The sequence below is a fragment of the Rhamphochromis longiceps genome, linkage group LG1, assembly GCF_057381845.1.
Source record: "Rhamphochromis longiceps isolate RC_006_pf linkage group LG1, R_longiceps_female_GT1.1, whole genome shotgun sequence".
NCBI classification, from domain to species: domain Eukaryota; kingdom Metazoa; phylum Chordata; class Actinopteri; order Cichliformes; family Cichlidae; genus Rhamphochromis; species Rhamphochromis longiceps.
In genome coordinates, this window is record NC_140557.1 from 16,549,020 (window position 1) to 16,570,642 (window position 21,623).

A 21,623-nucleotide genomic window follows, 5' to 3' on the forward strand; every position below is an offset into this window, starting at 1 on the left:
GAAAGAGAAAAAGTAAGTTCTAAACTTCCACAGCTAAGAATAGATCTATAGGATAAGGGGACCGGGTGCTGCACAATTTAGGTAGTAGAACAGTAAAAACCCTGAGTGACTAAGCTTACAAAAATACAGTTTTTAACTATCTACTATGGTTTAAATATAGCTTTTTATAGATAAACACACTCTTCAACACAAAATAAAATTTTAACCTGAGGGTGAAAATATCAAGTTCACCATGCAAACAAGCTCACAGAAATGTCATTTCGGAGACTGAATAAGCGTCTCTATGAAGGAGGGAAAACTTCTGATCCACTGATGAATCCTCGGCCTCCCACGAAATAAGCCGGCTTACCCTCCTTACGGGCTTTGTCTATCATCGGCCACAGTTTGTCACGACGTTCTCTGTCCTCCCTGGACAGATCTTCAGCGAACCTCAAATGATTGTCCTGCAGGTAGGAGGATGTTTTGGCTGCTTTCCATACAGCATCTCTGTAGATTCGGGAGGTGAACTGCACGATGATGCCTCTAGGTCTGGTGCTACCTTGTCGCTTGGCTCTCTGACCCATAACTATCGTAAAACGCTACGACCGGAAGTAGAAACCTTTCGCGCATGCGGGGTACCGATCGGGTTTCCGGTACGGATCGGGTAGTGACAGTGGTTGCCGCGCTGAGCAGTTAGCTAGTGGCAGTGTGTTCTTCTGCAAATGTAATAAACGGCTGTGCTCCCTGGCTAGCTCACGGGAAGCAAGACCAAACGATAAGATAAGATAACCTTTATTAGTCCCACACGTGGGAAATTTGTTGATACCTCCGTCTCCTCCTTGTCTGAACTCGCCACAATATATTAAGTAATCCAAAGTATTCAGAATACGTTACTGTCATTGAGTAACGTAACGGAATAGGTTACAGAATACATTTTGGGGCATGTATTCTGTATTCTGTAATGGAATACATTTTAAAAGTAACCTTCCCAACACTGCCCTTAAATAAGTCCCACATGTCCCACAACCACAGGGTGAGAATTAATTCTAAGGGCTCAAGCAAAGGTGTCCTCAGAATGTGAAACACCCTAATAATAGCTTTGAATTATGAGTTAGTGGTGTCCATAATGCTACATTAGATGATGAATATTGAAACTAAGAGAGAGCTCATTGAGTGGTGAGGGGCCTCCAGTCAGTTAGCAATGGTTCTTGGCCATAATTGGCCAGGAGCCCTATCACAGTTTGTTTGGTTAGAGCTGTAAAGCATTACGTGTCAGTCAAGCTGTTAATACATTTGTGCCTTGGGAACATTAGCTATGCTGGGGAGTTCATTTAGCTCAGGGGCTTTGGCATCTTTCCAACTGAAACAACTTTATATGAAAAACTAGAGATTAAAACAGTATGGAGATGATATTTATTTATAGATATACACCATGGGAACGGAGTAAAGGTGTTAATGAATTATGGATTGCACCCACAGAGAGATGCTTTCAGTGTGAACTCACTGTCCCAGCAGAGACATGAAGTGAATTCTTCAGTGGTAAAAGAGGATAGTAGGCCAGTAAATACATTTCATCTGCATCTTTTCCTAAAAATTGTGCTTGTATGTTAATTGTGCAAACATTACCTTAAAATTAGCCAATTTCTTCTAACTGTGAAGAAATTGTCATTTTCTTACAAAGGGACATACTAGACCGAATAGTTTGCTCTCTAAAGTTCACTTACAAGGCTTTGGGTGACCGAGGTTGTGGGAGTGTTTTGGATTCAAAACTAAAACTGACCTGAATTTTGAGTTGAGTTGAAATAAAGTCCAAAAAGTCTTTTTATTTAAAAAAAAAAAAAAGTTAAGCCAAAGTTTTAATCTCTGTGGAAAGTTGAATTTTCCCCAACATATTTCAAATGTTAACATCTGTCCAAATCCCTGTTTGGCAAAATGCGCACACACTCTGACATTTGTTCTGGTTCCGCTTGGTTTTAACTTTACAGCCCCCTGGAAACCAAACAAGAAATTAGTGATTTTTGCCAGGTATGAGGAGCTGGATTTGACAAAACATCTGTTCCAACATTAGCTTGTGGCAAGTTACATGCTCTGGATACAAATATATTTCACTCCAGTTGTTTTGTTTGTCTCAGAGATGTAGGGGTCATTTTCCACGTATTCCCCGTGTTTTTACTGACAGTTCACAGAGAACATCAAAATAATAGCATTTTGATCTTCTGACATCATTCTATCTATTGTATTAATTATGTACTGTACTGTTTTTTTCCACTTGATGTTAACAGTTTTCTATTTATTTATTTATTTATTTATTAGTTGTGACTGACATTTTAATGAAAGCAACCCATTCTGTACTTGCTATCATCAGCCTCTTTAGATATAGATCTCTAACATATCTTTTTTATCTGTGATTCTACACATATGTTCAGACTCAAAGATGTTAAAAAAATGAGCAAACATTGAAAATCTTAGTCCTTGCTTTTTTCAAACAAAAATTTAATCAGACCTAATTAAAAGAATACATAAAGAACTGGACCATAGGTATACTTAATAATAACACTGGTATCTATAAAATTGTATCTATATACATTCCTATTTACAGTATATCATATATGTTATTTGTATCCCACTATAGAAGAATCTTGTTGTGCTTCTGTGGCAGCAATAGAGAAAGAGAAACTAATGATGAAGCACTCTGGGAATGTTTAATTCACACAGACAGAATAAAAACAAATTAGAAAGGATCAAACAGAAAGTAGGATACAAATATCTATGTTCAAGAATTCTGCAAGACAATAATAATAGTGTATTAATGATTTACCAAAAGGCTTTATCAACACCTCTCTCATGCACCGCTTCCTGTCTCTTTCACTTCCTCATTCCTTCTGGCTGTCATTGTTTACTTCCGTAACCCTTCATTTGTTCTTTCCCTTTTAACACAACTTGTTCTTCCCCTCCCAACTCTTTCTCTTCCATCCTCTATTCGTTCTTTTTTCATTCACTCATTTTGCGTGTCTAAACCTCGCGTCACCTTTTCATCAATACTGAAATGTTGCCCTTGCGAAGAGTTGCTATAGCAACACACTGACCTGCCCTAAGGCTGTAAAGGGCTGGAAGGGACGAGCACAACAGAGGAGCACCATCAGTCACTTTCAGGAGAATCTCACATAAGCACACACAAGCACGTTCACTTGTACGCAGTCATCTTTCCATGACTTCAGAGGACATTACAATGCATTCATTCTCATGATTACGCTGACCATTCCTGTAACTTTAATCTGGTTTTCCTCTAAGCTTAAATCAAGTCTTCAACTTTAATTTTATTGATCTACATTAAAAGATTTGGGTCCCCTTATTCTTACTTTGTCAACAGACATACAAATAGGTAGTAAGTTTCCAGTGATGACTGGTGGAATGAACTTCTTCCCCATTACCACATGGAGTGGGATCCAATCTGCCAATCAAGTTTCTAGTTGGGACTTTAGCTTTTTCTCTCCCGGAGCACTTTGTTGCTTTTCTTGTATATTTATGTATATTTATCTTTAAAAAAAACTCCCTCAGACAATGGTGTGAGTGCAGTAGTATATATTTAGATGACACTGACATACCAATTGGATAGCAGAGTACATGATTATAGATGAAAACTGCAACTTGACTGGTTGGCAGAGACACACAACTGCAAGGTGCTAATTCTCGTGCTGTTGTGATTACTTATTTTGCAAAACACCACTATGTGTTCACCATAAATTAATGATAAATAAATAAATCCCAATGACCTCAAATTCTAGATAATTGCAATTTTTAACCATGGAGCCGTCCAATATTAAGTAATCAATGTGATTATGCTGCTGAATGCAACTACAAATGGGTAATTTGAACTTTCCCAGGCACGAGGTCAGAGCTAAACAAGTCTGATTAAAAACATGCCAAACAAATCAAGAAGTTGTGCACACAGCTTTTATTGCAGACTTGATTTACATTGTAATTAATGTGGAATATCCCCAAACTAGTCCTGATTGTTAGTGGCAAATAAACAGCCATTTGTTCCTCTGAATTAAAAATAGCTAACTTATCAACTTACCACCTATCTATGACTCATATATGTGGGCCCACCTTTTGCTGCCACAAAAGCCATGACCCATCAAGTATGGACAGGCTGCTTTCTTTTCACAGTGTGTCTTGGTGCCGGGCGTTCTCCAGGAAAGTGATGCACACATTCCCGATAAGCCACATGATGTATTCCTCTCCTGGTCTATTTCTGATGCTCACATGCTTATTGTTGGAGTTTCTGGCAGTTGACAGGAGTCAGCATGGGCACTCTGTACCCAGCTGGGACTATGCACCCCTATACACAACAAACTGCGATGCGCTGTGTGTCCTGACATCTTTCTATCAAAACAAACATCATGTTTTTCAGTTATTTGAGCTACAGTAGCTCGTTTGTTGGATCACACCGCACGGGTCAGCCAATGCTCCCCTTGGGTTTGATAGATACTGGCCACTGCAGACAGGGATCATCTTACAAGCGCTAAAGTTTTGGAGTTGCTCTGACCCAGTCATCTGCCCATCACAATTTGACCCATGTCAAACTCACTCATTGTTATGCTTGCTCATTTTTCCTGCTTCTAACACATCAACTTTGAGGGGAAAATGTTAAATTTCTCCCTAATATATGCCTAGTCTCAGGTCTGCACCCTTCTGGATAGAGATCTCATATATCATTCTCCTAAGGCCATCACCCATTTTGGGCGGTCACTGCTCCTAGTGTTCCAGTTAACACATTCACCAGTCATATCTTCTCTTGCTCTCAATCCTTGGTTTCTTGACCTTCTTGTGTTCACACTTCCTGATGTTGCCATCACTTGGTGTGCTATATTGATCACTATGGCCATCTTCCTCTGCTTGTCCACCACTGCTACTCACCTGCTACCACCACTACTCATCAGCAGTTTCTCTATCTGTATCTCTATCTGTATCTGGAAGTCCCACAGGATTCTAGCTTGGTTATTCTCAACCACCTTTGGGGGTGTATTCCATTTTGATATTGGTACTTCCAGACCATACTCAGCACAGTATCAGCTCAGCTGTATACTAGGCCAGCCACTTGGTTATCATTAACATCTTGCTCGCAAAACACCAGCTACTGGTAGACCAGGCAGTCGCCCGAGACTGCAAGACTAGGCTGACCAACCTGTGCCCTGACTGGATTGATTACAAGAAGGTCAATGACTCGATGCCCCACACCTGGATCCTGGAATGCCTGAAACTATACAAGATCAACAGGACCCTAAGAGCCTTCATCAGGAACTCAGTGGGGATGTGGCGTACAACACAACTTCAAGCCCAAGTCACACACAAGTCACAATACAGTGCAGGATCTACCAAATATATATACGACATTAGCACTGTTACCTCATAGCAAGGTCCTGAGTTTGAGTCCACCATCGGGCTGGGGTCTTTCTGTGTATAGATTGCATGTTCTGCCAGTGTCTGCGTGGCTTCTATCAGGTATTCCGGCTTCCTTCCACATGTCCAAATACATAAAATAGTGGAGTTAGGTTAACTGGTGATTTTAAATAGGTGTGAATGTGCAAATGGTTTTCTGTGATTCCCAAATCACACCTAAAATTTAATTTTAGGAGATGACATGATAGTTAAACCACCACACTTGGTGTTTGATGATAAAATATCAAAACATCAAGTGTGTTAACAAGGATACTTAGGCCTTAGGACACTCTGATTTGTCTATATGAGGGAAACCCTTTGAGCATGAGGCAGGTATTTTTCTTTCTTTCTTTTTTTAACATGACAGCTTGGCAGACACAGAACTCTACAGTCACATAACTGTGACTAATGACTTGGCTTGAACACATGATTCTTTCTTTTTTTTGCTTTTTTTCCCCATTCTTCTTTCACTCCTTCAACCTGTCCTTGAGTCAGTGATTTAGCTTGGGCTTTGGATTTGGTTTTGTGCCTCACCGTATTCAAACAGAGCAGGGTGGATGTTTGTGCAGAGGACAGAATGGTCAGCTGAGTGCAAGTAACTTGTCTCTGATGCATGACTTCATACAATCCAAATAATGAGTCAATTATAGTAAATTATACATGTTTGGACCCCACTGCAATTAGTTCACCTCTCTGTTTTGCTGTGTGACTGGAGTCTCCTCTTCTTTTCCAACCTCCTCCTCCCCACCGCTCTCTTCCCATTTACTCCTTCTCCTTCATTATATCACTAGTCTTTCTCCTACTCCCTCTTCTCTTGTCTGTAGCTTTCTCTTTCTCTCTTTTTCTCCTCTTCTTGCTCTCTTTGTCTTCCTCTCACCCCATCCCTTCCCCTTTCTCAGTGTCCTAGTTCACAGGGTCTCATGGTGAAGCTTTGTCTAATTACCATGCTAGCATTTAACTGGAACAGCGTACACAAACACACAGATTGACTTACTCAACACCCCTTACACATAAACACACTGCACAGTGCATGCCCATAGACAGATACACATAAAAGCCATTTGGATGCACATTACGAACAGACATTACACACCCAGCAAGTTAACATGCTCCAGTTATACAAGTACACATAACACACAGCATACACCAGGGTTAGATACAGTGGAATTTGTCCAGGTTGAACTACAGCCACTGTGTTGCTGCCCCTTCTGTGAAGCTAAGGCGTGTTGGCTACAGTCATAGTTGATTTTGGCCTAGTTATACCATGAACTGCCTGTAGCTTCTCCCACTGTAGAGCTGTGTCATCTAAGAACGCGCAGCAACAGATGCACATTGGAGGCAAAATGCTTGCCAGACATCTCAATACCACGCAGTCACTTTAGCATATTTTTAGGTTTCCTGGGAAAACCAAACATACATACAATATGTGTCATTTTGTGTGGGTAATTAGGTTGACTGTAAAATATAGTATATTTAATAATTAACTGATTAAGACAAATAAAAGCAAAATGCTGAACTCAAAGCATTTTGCTTATTTTGTACTGGATATTTTTACCGCTTCAAAGTAAACACAAATTGCTCAGTAACCCTGACTGACTAATAGATCTATAGTTGAGCTGTTTTATGTGGTAACAAGCCAAAAAGTTTGTAGTTCACACTAACACTCGAATATTAAAAAATACTGCAAGAACTTCTTGGTTGGTTATTTTTCACTATAACAAATAGTTAAATTAATGGATATTTTGGAGGTAATAAACGATTTTCTCTGTCTGCTCTTCTCTTTGTTTCAGTGCTGCCGAGTCATACATGTGGCACCCCTGGTCTCATTCCAAATGGAGTCATTCATGGCTCGCGGTACAACATGGGGGATAAAATCCGATACAGCTGTGAGTCAGGGTTTGTATTGGAAGGACACAGTATCCTCACATGCATCGTATCGCCTGGAAGTGGAGCACAATGGGACTTCCCATCGCCTTTTTGCAGAGGCAAGACATTTTTTCTTTCTTTCTTTCCATTTTCAATTCATTGATATTGCTTCTAGAAATTTTTTAGTAATGCCGTTCAAAGGACTTGCAGTAAATACAGTTTAGAAGATGGAAACCATTCTTTTTACTTAAATGAAACTGACAAGATACCTTTCACATAATCATGACCCAAAGCTAAGTTCAAAAGTAAACTGTATGTACTTTCCATTGTCTCCATTGGAGTCTTTCAGTTCTTTCATTTGAACTGAACTAAGCTCCGATTGAAGGAAATGAAAAACTGTTCACCAATTATAGCCATGAAAGTAAAAGATGAGAAAAAAAATCACATCGCTAAGATCATGAGAACTGAAGAAACTTGACATAAGGGTCATTAGCCAGAAGATGAGAGCCCCTGTGTATTGATTGCTTCCAATGCACAGAAAAGTCTGCCTCAAATTACATCACAAACTACTGTATCAACCAGATGGTGCCCAACATCCTTAAGTAAAGCCCCTTTAATGGTTCATTAGTCTACAGACAAGAACAGATCTGTTCATATGTCTTCCATTAGAGTGAGTAGATGGTTGAATAGCTCTATTGAGGGTTTACTAAATGAGTAGTTGTGAATGAAAATTAACAGATGATCTAAATCATAGTGATGATGTGATAATGACAATACTGTATTTATCTCAGCTCATAGTGTGTGCATTGTGTTTATTTGTCTGCTAATGTTAGAGAGGCATGTGTCAAAAAGTGTGGTTTTTAATGTGTGAAAACTTTATTGACACAAAAAACATGAAATAAATGATAAGCCAACCCAAGAAGGCCAAGAAGTTAAGTTACAAAATCAGTATATGAAATAATAAAAATAGCATTCGTTTCATCTGTTTCTAACCAGCCGAGGGAGCGTGTGGCGGTACGTTACGAGGCACCGCGGGTTCAATAACCAGCCCTGGATACCCAGCAGAGTACGACAACAACCTGGACTGTACATGGTCAATCCTTGCTGAGCCCGGGGACACCATAGCTCTCGTCTTCAATGACTTCTTATTAGAGGACAAATATGACTTCCTGGAAATCAGCGGGACAGAAGCACCAAGCATATGGTAAGACACATCTCACACACAGATTGCAATGATGAGCCAGATAACGCAGGGGTCTTTGTACAAATCAGCATGACTGAGGCACCATGTGTCGAGCGGTAAATATATAATGAAAACAGAGGCACACACAATCATCACTGACACTTAAAGCTTTAGTGGTATTGTCATCTTTTATGTGTTTTTTTTTTTTATTTTGAGCAGTGAAAGAAAGAGTGTAGCATAGATGTAAACAAAGTGGACATTGATGTTCTATAAATGAGAGGACAGATACAACCGCTGATTGATTACCCACACAGGAGTCCTGTTGATTTTCCTGATTTATTCAAATCCCATAGGCAAGGTGATAAATAGTTGTGTTTTTGCTCCCATTTTTTTGTGTAGTTGAGTTTGAAAATTTGCACTCTGCTGTGCCACAAAACGCTCTGCTTTTTAAATTTAGAGCACTGTTGGAAGTCATGTTGGTTTGTTTGAAATATCACACGCATCCAGTGGAGGCTTCAATATGTTTGTGCAAAGGTGAGAGAAGCTTAATGGTTAGGGATGGGGAACTTGTTTCCAGGTTGTAAGTGCTGGGAAATCAAGAGAGGGGAAAGTATGAAGTTGTTTGGCCTCTGTCAGTAATAACAGACATGCCTGGAAGCAAAGCCTAATTAGACATTAGTAAACTCTAAATTTTTAGACATGATTGAAACAAAACATACATATTTTCGTCTCTGTTAGCGTAGATTATCCCAGGTTGCTTTCTTCTTCAGAAAGAGCAATTACTTTGATTTGAAAGGGATTTGACATCTGTGATACATTTTTGGTGTTACATAAACACCAAAAACCAAAATCCTGCAATGCTTTGTTAGCAGCATTTGCATCAATAGTGGGTATTTTTGTATGCAAGTTCTTTCGATAGTGTTGTTTAGACACAACAATACAACTTCAGAATATTAATCATTAAAAATATTTTCCAAATAATAAAACCAATTGCAAGAGATTGCTTTTAGAGGATTCTTTCTTTTTCTCATGTTCTCCTAACTGTAACTGATGTGTTCCATGTGTAGAAAATGCTTTGTGATTGTGCTACTGCTTGCAAAGTAATTGAATGAATAGGTCGACAGATAAATAAGAGGAGTGAAAGAGGCAGAGACAATAGCACTGGATGAAAACAAAAGGAATGGAGAATAATTGTGCATTTAGTGCCGTCACCAGTTGAGCAGCGCGTGTCAACCCTGGCATTCTCATGATACCATTTGTGTGTGTGCGTGTGCACACGTGTGTGTTTTTTGTCAGGTCTTAAGTGGCTCTCTGACAGGGTGAGCTGTTGATTGTTTCTCTAGGCTCTGACAGATTACACACAGTCAAGTGCACACATGCATACACACAGCTTGGCTCTGACAGTATAACATTCAAGGACCACTGTCAGCCCACCCTCTGCAATGCAGGGGCAAGATAAGGAAGAGTAGTAGAGAGTGCACCCAACATTTTGTTACATGGAAAATGGAGACTGCAAGAACTAAGCACTTTTGTCTTGACTGCTCTGATTAGGGTTTAACATCTCCGTCATACTTACTTAAAAGAAAAACTCCTGCAGTAAAGATTGAGGTAACTTGGTGATTTGTCTAATGAGCCACCGCAACAGGCTGTGAACCCATATGGAAAAGATATTTTTAAATATATATATATATATATATATATATATATATATATATATATATATATATATATATATATATATATATATATATATATATAATCTTATAAAGTTTGTATCTGTCTTGTGTGAAACTTGTATGAAAAGCATATAAGAGTGAAAACAGATATAAGATCCCTTGAAAAATTATATAATGAAACTTGTATGTTTTGGATACTTACTAAAACAATATATGAAAGTAATGAGAAAGTGGCCACTTTCATGAGTAAATCATGTAAGCCTTATATGATTTACTCATGAAAGTGGCCATGAGTAATCACATATAAGTTTTTACTATTTCTTTTCCATATGGGAAAATATGCACCATCTCAAAAAAATGTTTTCAGCTATATAGCAAAACACAGAAACCTAGATGTGTACAACAAAGTTCCCAAATTGGGAATAAACCAAGAGATGTTTCAGTTATACCACCCACATGATTTAAAAAAAGACCTAAAATAAAATGGAAAGGGTTTTGCCATGCACAACCTAATACAATCCTAAGTACTTTTCTCCAGAGGTGGGATTAAGTGATGACTGACATTTTCACTGAGGCATGAAAACAGGTCATTGTTAAAATGACTGACACCTGACAAGACTACTCTGATGGATTCTTCCTGTTTACAGAGAGCATTTTCTGATTGGCTGTCCCAAAAGCAATTTCCTGTTTCATGTTCCTGTCTGCTAGCTGGCAAGTTGAATGTCAGGTTGACTAGCTGTCACACATACACATACCCACAAAAACACACACACACACACACACACACACACACACGCACAGAATTGGTCATATTATGCAATTCCACACCTCGTATTCGTTTCAGAGACAAAACTTTATTGCTGCAGACAAGTGAATATGTTAAACTGTTTGTACACCTCAACTATGATGGTACTTGAAACTTAGTCTAATTTGTAAGATTATGTGATGGATAATCCAATAGCTGGTCCCAGTTTTCGGTCCACTGTGCTTTACTGGGTTGAAAACTACCTGTTGAGTGAGGTCGAACTGGCAAAAAAAAGATTGATTGACAGAAACAGGGTCAGGAAGACACAAGGTAGCAAAAACATCCAGTTATTTGTGTTGTTGATTGCTGTGTGCTAATGGTATCACAGCTCCGAAAGGGCTTTGGACTTTAACATTTGATAGTAGGTTATACAAATAAACTGACCAAACTTTCTTCCTCTACTTTATTAGTCATGCAATTTTTGCCAGCTACATATTAATGGTTTGTGGGGAGGGGTTGGTGTTCTAAATTTAAGATGTTATGTATTCGAATGTGTGGCCTGTGCCTGTGTATGATGGAGGGGGTGTGTATCTGCATGCATCTGTTCTTTCAAGTAGCATTTAGTCTTACAGTATGTCTGTAAAGTTCTCAGTCATCCAGGTCATCGTAGTCTAAGGAGCTGAAAGAAGCCCAACCAGTCGCAGCAGATGGCCCCGCCCCTCCCTGAGCCTGGTTCTGCTGGAGGTTTCTTCCTGTTAAAAGAGAGTCTTTCCTTCCCACTGTCGCCATAGTGCTTGCTCACAGGGGTCATATGATTGTTGGTTTTTTTTCTCTGAATGTATTATTGTAGGTCTATCTTACAATATAAAGCACCTTGAGGCAACTGTTGTTGTGATTTGGCACTATATAAATAAAATTGAATTGAAAATTGAATTGAATATCCACTGTGAATGACCATCTTTGAACAGAGCCGGTGGCTTACGACACCAGCTGTCTGCCATCTATAATTCAGTTTTGAGATCCCTTCTTAGACGCCATAACACACACTCACATTCTGGGCCTTTTGACCTCAGGAAATCACATGATAGGGTCGGGCCAGGTTTGGGGCTAGGTTGTGACCTACACCCATTTTCACACCTTGGCTCATGTGATTAGGTAGAGGATCATTAGGGGGTCCATGTCGCTCTTGGGGGGACACTCCCATAGGGCTTAAATGACTACAGACCCGTGGCTCTGACATCTGTGGTCATGAAGTCTTTTGAGCGCCTAGTTCTCTCCCATCTCAGGACCCTCACGGCCCCCCTCCTGGACCCCCTGCAGTTTGCATATAGAGCCAACAGGTCTGTAGACGACGCCATCAACATGGCCCTACACTTCATCCTGCAGCATCTGGACTCCCCAGGAACCTACGCCAGGATCCTGTTTGTGGACTTCAGCTCTGCCTTCAACACCATCCTTCCAGACCATCTCCGAGACAAGCTTTCCCAGATGAATGTGCCTGATCCCATCTGCCGGTGGATCACTGACTTCCTGACGGACAGGAAGCAGCATGTGAGGCTGGGAAAGAATGTCTCGGACTCCCGGACCTCAGGGCTGTGTTCTTTCTCCTCTGCTCTTCTCCCTGTACACCAACTGCTGCACCTCCACCCACCAGTCTGTCAAGCTAATCAAGTTTGCAGATGACACCACCGTTATTGGACTCATCTCGGACGGGGACGAGTCTGCCTACAGGAGGGAGGTTGAACGTCTGGTGTCCTGGTGCAGCCACAACAACCTGGTGCTGAATGCCCAGAAGACAGTGGAGATTATTGTGGACTTCAGGAAGCACACAGCCCCACTCCCCCCCATCATCCTGACTGACACCCCCATCACCTCTGTGGACTCATTCCGCTTCCTGGGTACCACCATCACCCAGGACCTGAAGTGGGAGCCCACCATCACCTCCGTCATCAAGAAAGCCCAGCAGAGGATGTACTTCCTGAGGCAGCTGAAGAAATTCAACCTGCCAACACGGACGATGATGCAGTTCTACACTGCAATCATCGAGTCCATCCTCACCTCCTCCATCACCGTGTGGTACGCTGGAGCCACTATCAGGGACAAACAGAGACTGCAGCGTGTTGTGCGCTCTGCTGAGAAGGTGATTGGCTGCAGACTTCCATCTTTGCAGGACCTGTACACCTCCAGGACATTGCGGCGTGCAGCTCGGATCTCAGCTGACCCTTCTCACCCTGGACACAGTCTGTTTGACCTGCTCCCCTCAGGCAGGAGGCTCCGGTCCATTCGCACCAGAACCTCTCGCCATAAGAACAGTTTCTTCCCCTCTGCTGTTGGACACATGAACAATAACCATATGACTGTTCCCACCACTAACACATGACCCTACGCTGTGTTCACTGCATCATTCCATGTTTGGCACTGATCACCACCTGCACTCATGTATATATCTTTCAACGTAGCACTCTTAATTCTTATTCTCATGTATATATCTCATGTATATCTCATGCACATATCTTTCCACGTAGCACTTTTAATTCTTATCCCTACTTTTATTTTTTTCCATGTCTATTTAAGTGCTATTTATGACACTATGTTTGCACTGAAGCACCGCAGCAATTTCCTAATGTTGTAAACCTGCTCAACATTTGGCAATAAACCCCATTCTGATTCTGATTCTGATTCTGATTCTGAAATCTGGGACTCTCCACCATTTGACCTTAGAACTGAGGGAGCTTCTCGGATAACAGGTGAAACGTCTTCAAGCAACTTAAAGAAGTCCAGACGCTTTTCTTTCCAAGCTTAGACTACTCCTACAGTAGGTGTAACTAAGGTGTAACTCTTAATGGACTGGCATCAGTAGCAGATGCATATTGGTTAAATGTGAAACATTCAGAGAACTCCATGCTGATAATAATCTGTATAAACCTCTCAATTTTTTTAATTTAAATTCAGATACTATAAAAATAATAGTACAGTACAAAAAAATAAAAACATATAATGGCAGAAAGTGATTTATCATGTTTATTATTCGAATAACCTACCAGCTTTGTTACCCTATGACTTTGCTATCCATCCTTGACTACAGATGGAGAAATGTCAGTGATTTTGTTTATACTACTTTGACTAGAAATCCCTTTGATCAATTCAGAAGCGCCAAACCTAATACGCCTCTGGTTTGGTGAAACAGGAGCATGAAAAATGACTTCAGCCTCTTACAAGCGTAAGCCCAAAAATGTGAGTGCTCTGAAATTGCAAACCTATTCATGATCTTGATGGTTTAATGACCTTTGTGGGGAAAAGGCAATTTCTGGGAGTCAGGTCCTAAAATTAGGCAGTGTAAGGACATATTATAGAAATGTAACAAAAAAATAGTTGCCTAAAGACATCATATAAAAGGTACAGATTCATGTAGCAAATGGTTTCAGTTCATTGAGAATTGATTACTTCAGGCCCATCTGTGGGAGGTACTACACTTTACTGGAGAATTAAGTTGAAGTTTTATTTTATAACTGAAGCACGTTTTAATTCTAATGTTGTCATAACTTGAACTATATAGACCACAGAGAAAGAAAAAAAATACGAGCTAACCATACTGTAAAAGCAAGATTACCCAATCAGCAGTGTTGTCGGCAGTAGATTTCCTCAGTTTCCTGTATTACACGCTGATATATCTGTGGATGTACTTTTAAAGACAGTGAAAGGGATGTCATAAATCTTCATACATTTTCTTTTTCTCCGATAATCTGTGAGAGGAGATCTCAGAGGAACTTTGGGAGAGCGTGCTGGACACAGTGCACAAATCACCTGTCTGTGTAAAACATGAGCTGATCCAGTTTAAAGTTTTATGTCATGTCCACCAGGTAAAAGTTAGTCTCTAGTCAATATAGAAGTAAAAATAGATGCAAAGAAGTGTTGTGAAGTCCCTGTGCACATATTCCAGCCTTGCCGTCGTCTACAGTCCTATTGGAGGGAATCTTTATAGTATTGTTTAAGAATACTGGAAAACTGGATATGGAGTTACAGAGGCCTTTGGATAAGTAGTCCAGGCATGAGGTGTCCATGCACCTGGTGATGCTTAAATATTCACGATGTATTTAAAAATCATATACATTTCTGTTGTTTTCCATACTTGGTTTCATATTGTTACTCTTCTTTTACCAGCCACTGGTTACGTAAATACTCAGCTTAATGTTTTTTATGAAATATAGACTGTTATCTGTGACAGTGTAACTACTGTTATCTTCAGATCTGAATGTATTTTTTCTTTCTCTGATTATACGAAATGAGCTTTGTTGATCATTTTAATGAAGGTTTACTGCAGGTCTTCTGCAGCTCTTAACCCCTCTTCTCATTCCATTGCCTCCACCTTTCACTCTTTTTCATGCTTGCCTTTATTTTTTTCTTTCTCTGCACTCTTAGCTCTCTGTCTGGCTATTCTTTCATTTCCCTCTTCCCCTGTGCTCCTTTTGCCCAGCTCTCATCCTCTGCCTCTGTCTTTCGATGCTAAGAGAAACAATGTTGGCGATCTTTTTCTGTAACTTAATGAGTCCTTATTTATAAGTGCTTACAATAAGTTCAAGTGTCATGTTTTCAAGAACAGTTTATTAAATTTAGTTCTATCTTGGTCACTACAGTAATGACACTGATTTTCCTCAGTGTTGAAAACTCAAGAATTTGCATGAGGATTTTGAAAAAGTAGTGTTTAATAATAATCAAGTCGGTAAAATGCTCATTTGTTTTTCTGCGACTGAGACAGTCCCCAAGTTGCTCTTCATACACATGACATTCAACATTAGATTCTTTTGTAGCAGCTTGACCTCGGTGGTCTATCATAGTAATGCTTTAGTGTGCAAGTCCTTGATCATTTGAACTGACCCTCTGGCCTCTATACTTATCTGGAAGTTCAAAGAGCACCACAACCAGCCTGCAGCATCTGTAGATGAACCTTGTCCATCCTCAGAGCCTTTTCATGACACATTCAATGACTGCCAAAGAAAGAGGCTAGATATTTTTTCTCCAAATGTTGTCTTTCTTCCTATTTGTTCTGCTCTCATGTCCCTCTGTTACATCTCATTTCTCCTCCGTTTAGATCTCCTGCTTTCTGATCCTTTCCCGCTGCTTCTCCCTCGTTCCCCTTCGTGCAACTGCCAGTCCTCCTCTTACTCTCTTTTTCTCCACTTTGTGACACATCACTTGTCCTGTTATTACATTTACATTTTAAATTATGTTTACTGTCTGTGGGACTGCCGGTGTGTGTCTCTGTGTGTATCAGTGTAAAAAGGGTGAGTGTGACATTTAAAGTAGCATTGTAGCCAGGTTTTGCACTAAGGAGTGGGAATAAACAGCTATCTGTTGTGGATGATGTGCTTTACACTTGTGACCTGTATACAATAATTTATTTTTACTGTGGCTTTTTGCCATTTTACAGATGCACACATCCACAGGGATTTGCAGTAAGTGCAACAATGCAGTAAGGTTAAAAATATGTATTTGCAGCAATTCAAGCAGCCAGTCAGAAGAGTAGGTGCCAAAACATTGGTGCCCCAGTAGTATAAAGTTGTGCGTCTGTGTTTATCTTCGTATCACAAAAAGGCTAGTTGCCCTAACAATAGAAAAGTGCTAGAATATTCCCACAAATAGCTCTCTGCTGGTCTTGGTTTACTTGTCCATCTCCTCTCTGCTGCATGACTTGGCCTCACGTCTTCTGTTCCCTTCTCCCCCCCCCCCCCCTGGCCTGTCAAACATCTCCTTTTCTCTTTTCCCCTCTCCAGTGTTTTCATCTTTCATATTTCTTGAGTTTTGTAAACATTCCTCTCTCTCTCTTCCCTGACATGTTCATCTTTGTTTTATCCTCACAGCTTAATTCTTTATGTGATTTTATTTTTTATTTATTTTTGCTCTTGCCATCCCTCCTCTCATTTTCCTTTCCAGCATCACTTTCTTTCTCATTCATCTCCACTCTTTGCAATCTCGTATTAGTATTGCCCAACCTCATTTAGGCTTGACTCTTTCTCTCTCCCTTTATCACTTTGACCTCTCAAAGCAACTAGTCTAATCCTTCTCTTCCTGTTCATTTAAGTGACTTTCTCGCTCTCACCTCCTCTTCAGTGTTTTTCCTTCCGATTATTTCTTCTTTGCTCGTGTCTTTCTTTTAAGCTCTCTTTCACTTGCGTTTATTCTTCTGTGGAAAAACCTCCTGTTCCACCTATCCTTCACGTCTCTCCTCTCTTCTTCTCCTGTTTCCTTTTTTGTCAAGCATGCTTGTTTTTGAAAGATTAAGGGAATCTCTCTTTTCATTTGCTTCTCCTCCTTTTCTACCTTTCTTTTTAGTTCACTCTCATCTCCCACATCCCTTGTTCTGTCTCCTCTCTGACCCCTTGTCTCACTCTCACTCCAGTGTCAGGCAGGACGCCAGTACGCATGAATAATGGAAGAGAGGCAGCATATCATGCATTTTTTTCTTTCTCTTCTTAACATTTCCCCCACCTCTCTTTATTTTCGAGACATATAAGAATTTACTACCCTGTATTAAATTAAACTCTGTATATAAACAAGATTGTAATCGTTTAAGCCCTATAATATCTGGAGTGCATGAGAACCTTTTAATTACAACTTTTAGGTCTTCAAGGCTTATTCAGAATACTTACTTTTCTAAAATGTCGACACACACATAAATGCACTTCAGCTGGTTATTAATGTACTAACGCATTGGACCACACCTCTTAATCTTTGAATTCAGGTCTTCTCAGGTCTATTGCCATAGGGGTATAATATAAAGCACCTAGCCATGAAATCATTGGTCCTTCTAAAGAGCTCACTTGTGGCAGACCACATATGGGCATGGGGACAGGAAAGTCATCTCAGTGCAGCTGATTCAGTAACTGCTTTCCAGAGTTCCACACTTCCTCTGGTATTAACATCTGCAAAGAAAACTGTGCACTGGAAGCAATGGTTTTCACAGGCCAAGCAACTCCTGTAGTGTGTAGCTGGTCTGGTGCATTTGTCCATATCGTGTATCTAACCCAATCATGAGAATCAGAAAGAAAGGTCATTTGAATGACTTCAAACATTGTATGGTTCTTGGTTCCAGTCGGGCTGGCGTGAGCATTTCAGAAACTGCTGATCTGCTGGGATTTTCCCACACAACCGTTTCTAGGGGTAACAGATAATAGTCTGAAAAGGAGAAAATATCCGGTGAGTGGCAATTCTCCCGGTGAAAATGCTTGTTGATGCCAGAGGTCAGAGGAGAATGGCCAGAATGCTTCGAGTTTACAGGGCGGCAACAGTAACTCACGGTAAAGTGCAATCACCTGAAAATGCAGGTATCTGTACTTTACTTGAGTATGTATTACTTTACTTTAAGTATATATTTATTTGAGTGTTGAGTATTTTAGTTGTGCTTTGTTACTTTCCACCTTTGCTTCTTATGCAGCGGTGCATTAGTAACAAAATAACATAACTTAATATAGCACTCTAGCACTTAGCTATAAAAACTGGATAAAATGTAAATGTTGCTTCATGTTTCTTTCCTCTGTTTAAGATAGTTAGGAAAGCACATATATATATAGAGAGAGATTGATATTATACATTAATAGAGTGATATAATGTACTCATATGTAATGTATTAGTAATATATATAAGTACAGCCATAATGGAGCATTGCTTACTTTCTCTTTAGTGAACTTTGTATAAAAAATGTTCCTCTGTGGTAAGTTTTTGATCGAATCTGACTTTAGTCAAAGAGAAAACAGCACAGTCTAGCACTGTATCCTTATGTAACTATAAGCTGTTTCATCATATAGACCTTTCCTTTTTTCTTTTTTCTTTTTTTTTACATCAGACAGGTTGTCTGAGAACATCTTCTGCCAGGCTAGGCTGAGATAAAATTGCACATTCTCTTGAAATCATTGTAAAGGTTCGCTGAAGTTTTGAAACACAAAATAAATACTGCAATAACAAGCCTATATATCCTTTGTTGATGTTTGTAGGGAGCCCCATCCTTTTTAGTCTAGTTTTCATATCATGCACTATATTTTTTGTGTTAATGTGCCACACGACAAGACATTTATATTTAAATGCTCTCACTGATAAAGACTGCTAGTTGACTCTCTGAGAGATGACACATCACACTACAGTACTGGAGCTTTTCACTGTGTGTACTATAGTGTTATATCGCCTCGGGGTAGATACATTGGCAGGGTTTTTTTTTATCCTCTTACAGATTTTCTTCTTTTTTTCCCTCAGATTTTTTAGTTGATAACCCAGCTTTATTGACAGTATCAAATCTAATCAAAGAATCAAATCAATGAGGTTCTCTAAGAAGCTCTCTAATTACATTTTTCTTTTTAATTTTTTATAGTTTATTCCCTCGTTTTCTTCATGAGTATTTGTAACTTGCTCTCTCTAGTCTACTCAGTGTAACTGCGGCATTATTAAAGGGCAGTAAGTGTGGTGCTTGTTGCTCTAGAGAGGTTGATAGAACATGAGCTTCCAGGCAGCATCTCCTACATCATTTCCTCGCTTCTCTGTGTGCATCGTTTTTTCCGTACTTTTTGTTTTATTCTTTTTAACGCCGTGTTGGTTGCCGTTGGTAAAGAAAAGTAACAGAAGCTAAATCTGATGTAAGACTTACCATAGGGTACTGACTTATCCTCTTAGTAGGGATGGTTAAAAAATGTGTGAAGTTATTTCTTTTTTCTTCTGCTTTACTATCAACAGCCCCCTCTTTTACTTAACTTTCCCCTGTAGGGTTTGGTGTTTATTGTGATTGTGTGTGAAACTCAGATAGTTTCTAGCCCAGCTCTTATGAAATCAGGACTTTTTTTTCAAAGTCACTAAGCATTATATCCTAATTCAGTCAACTTTACAAAATAGATAAGTCTTGTTTTTCAGTTAACAAAGTTGCTTTTTCTTATTTTTTTTGCTGATGAATTTTTATAACAAATTTTACAGCTTTTTTGTTTTTTTTTGCAAATGTATTTTTTTTTTTCAGCAAGGACTTCCCTCAATGGAAACCACTTAGACACTGAAGTAGGACTGTGACCAGTACAAGTGCACACATTATGCTTTTGGTGAGGGTTGATCATAATGGGAATGGATAATATCATTCACTTCCCACATCTGCATTTCCAAACCAGTGGAACAAATTGCCTTTTTGCAAAAACCTCTTTAAATTATAGCCAGCCTTTGTACCATGGAGGACAAATCAAAGGGACTCAAAAATTATACCTTGAACTCACTAGAAACCTCTCTCTACACTGGCACATTTTCATATTTTCACATGAAACATAGATCCAATAGTTTTTCTGCACCTCTGTGCTCTGCCTTGCATATCTTACATATTTACAGTTGTTTGTCAATAGGCATTTTGCTACATTTTTCACAGTAGCTGATCATGCTGGTAATTTGTAATTAGAGATCAGCACTTTCTTCCAACAACTACATTGTGCATTTTTTTTCTTGCTCTTGCTATAACAGACTGTTGTGATAAACATAATTTATCTCTGAAGGAGGGTGTAAACCTCTATCTAATATTCAGCATGTTGCTATACTTGCCACTAGAGAAAAGTAGAAATATATTTCACATCGACAAAATAAAGCAAAATTCACTGTAGATGGACTCTGTGTTTCAAATGATTGCCTTGTGATGTTGTGCTGTACTGTCGACAGCGTCGTACGACACAGTAAGGAGCACAGCGCTATGAATATTAGAATATCCTTACGTCTTAGGTTTGGTATTTGTCTGCATCAATCATGTTCAGTTTATGTTTTGTTCTTAATAAAGTTCTTGTTTGCTTACTTCCAGGCTGACTGGTACAACTCTGCCTTCGCCAGTGATTTCAAATAAGAACTGGGTTCGGATACATTTCACCTCCGACAGCAATCACAGAAGAAAAGGATTCAGTGCTCAGTATCAAGGTATTACTCTTTCAGACATACCTTTTATGTCTCTGTAGTTTTTACCACTGTGTTATACTTATAATTACTTGTATGTAGTGTGTGTATGCATCACTGTGTGTTTGAAAATTATGCTGTTTCGAACACATTTACAAACGATCCCACACATTAGTTACATTAGTTGTTGTTGTTATTATTATTATTATTATTATAAAAAGTGCTTTAAATCAACTCATTGGACTAGATGGGATTTTCCTGCCTGACTGATCAGTTATGTCGCTTAATGAGTATATTAAGGTAGGGCTGCTCAATTAATCGAATTTTAATCACGATTACGATCTGGGCTTTCAACGATCATTAAAAATGACTGAGCCGATTATTAGCCCCTCCCTCATTTATCCGCGACACCTTAAAGGCCGGTCCGTGAAAATATTGTCGGGCATAAACCGGTCCGTGGCGCAAAAAAGGTTGGAGACCGCTGATTAAGAGGACCCGAGGGAAGCTCGGAAAGCTAAGCAGAAGTTATTTGGAGAGTGACTGCCGTTGGTTGAAAAGAGAGTTAAAAAAAAAAAACTTCAGTGGTGTTGCACACTATTTTATATTATTTTTTTAAAGTCATTGTTAACCCTTTAAAGCCGGTCAGAGCTGCATGCTCCGTTTTGCGTAACTATTTTTAAATCCCTGTAGAACCTGAACCGTGTAAGCTAGCGCAATAATTTGTTTTGCATATGAAACCGGAGGAGTTGTACTTACATCTGATGCCATCAGCTTGTCCTCGGTCACGGTTTCGTTCCACATATAGCTTTGCAAAAATTGCATAAAAAGCGCTTGCAGG

The 21,623-nt window shown here is 39.5% G+C and overlaps 1 protein-coding gene across 2 annotated transcripts in view; it reads left to right on the top strand.

The window, feature by feature from the left end:
• LOC146678517 (CUB and sushi domain-containing protein 1-like) overlaps window positions 1-21,623 on the top strand; it is a 479,448-nt gene that overhangs the window by 255,372 nt on the left and 202,453 nt on the right. For both annotated transcript variants that reach the window (XM_085400429.1, XM_085400436.1), the window contains exons 4-6: window positions 7,212-7,406; window positions 8,284-8,491; window positions 20,697-20,809. In XM_085400429.1, the coding sequence (XP_085256555.1) occupies window positions 7,212-7,406; window positions 8,284-8,491; window positions 20,697-20,809 (516 nt within the window). The remainder of the gene's footprint in view (window positions 1-7,211; window positions 7,407-8,283; window positions 8,492-20,696; window positions 20,810-21,623) is intronic.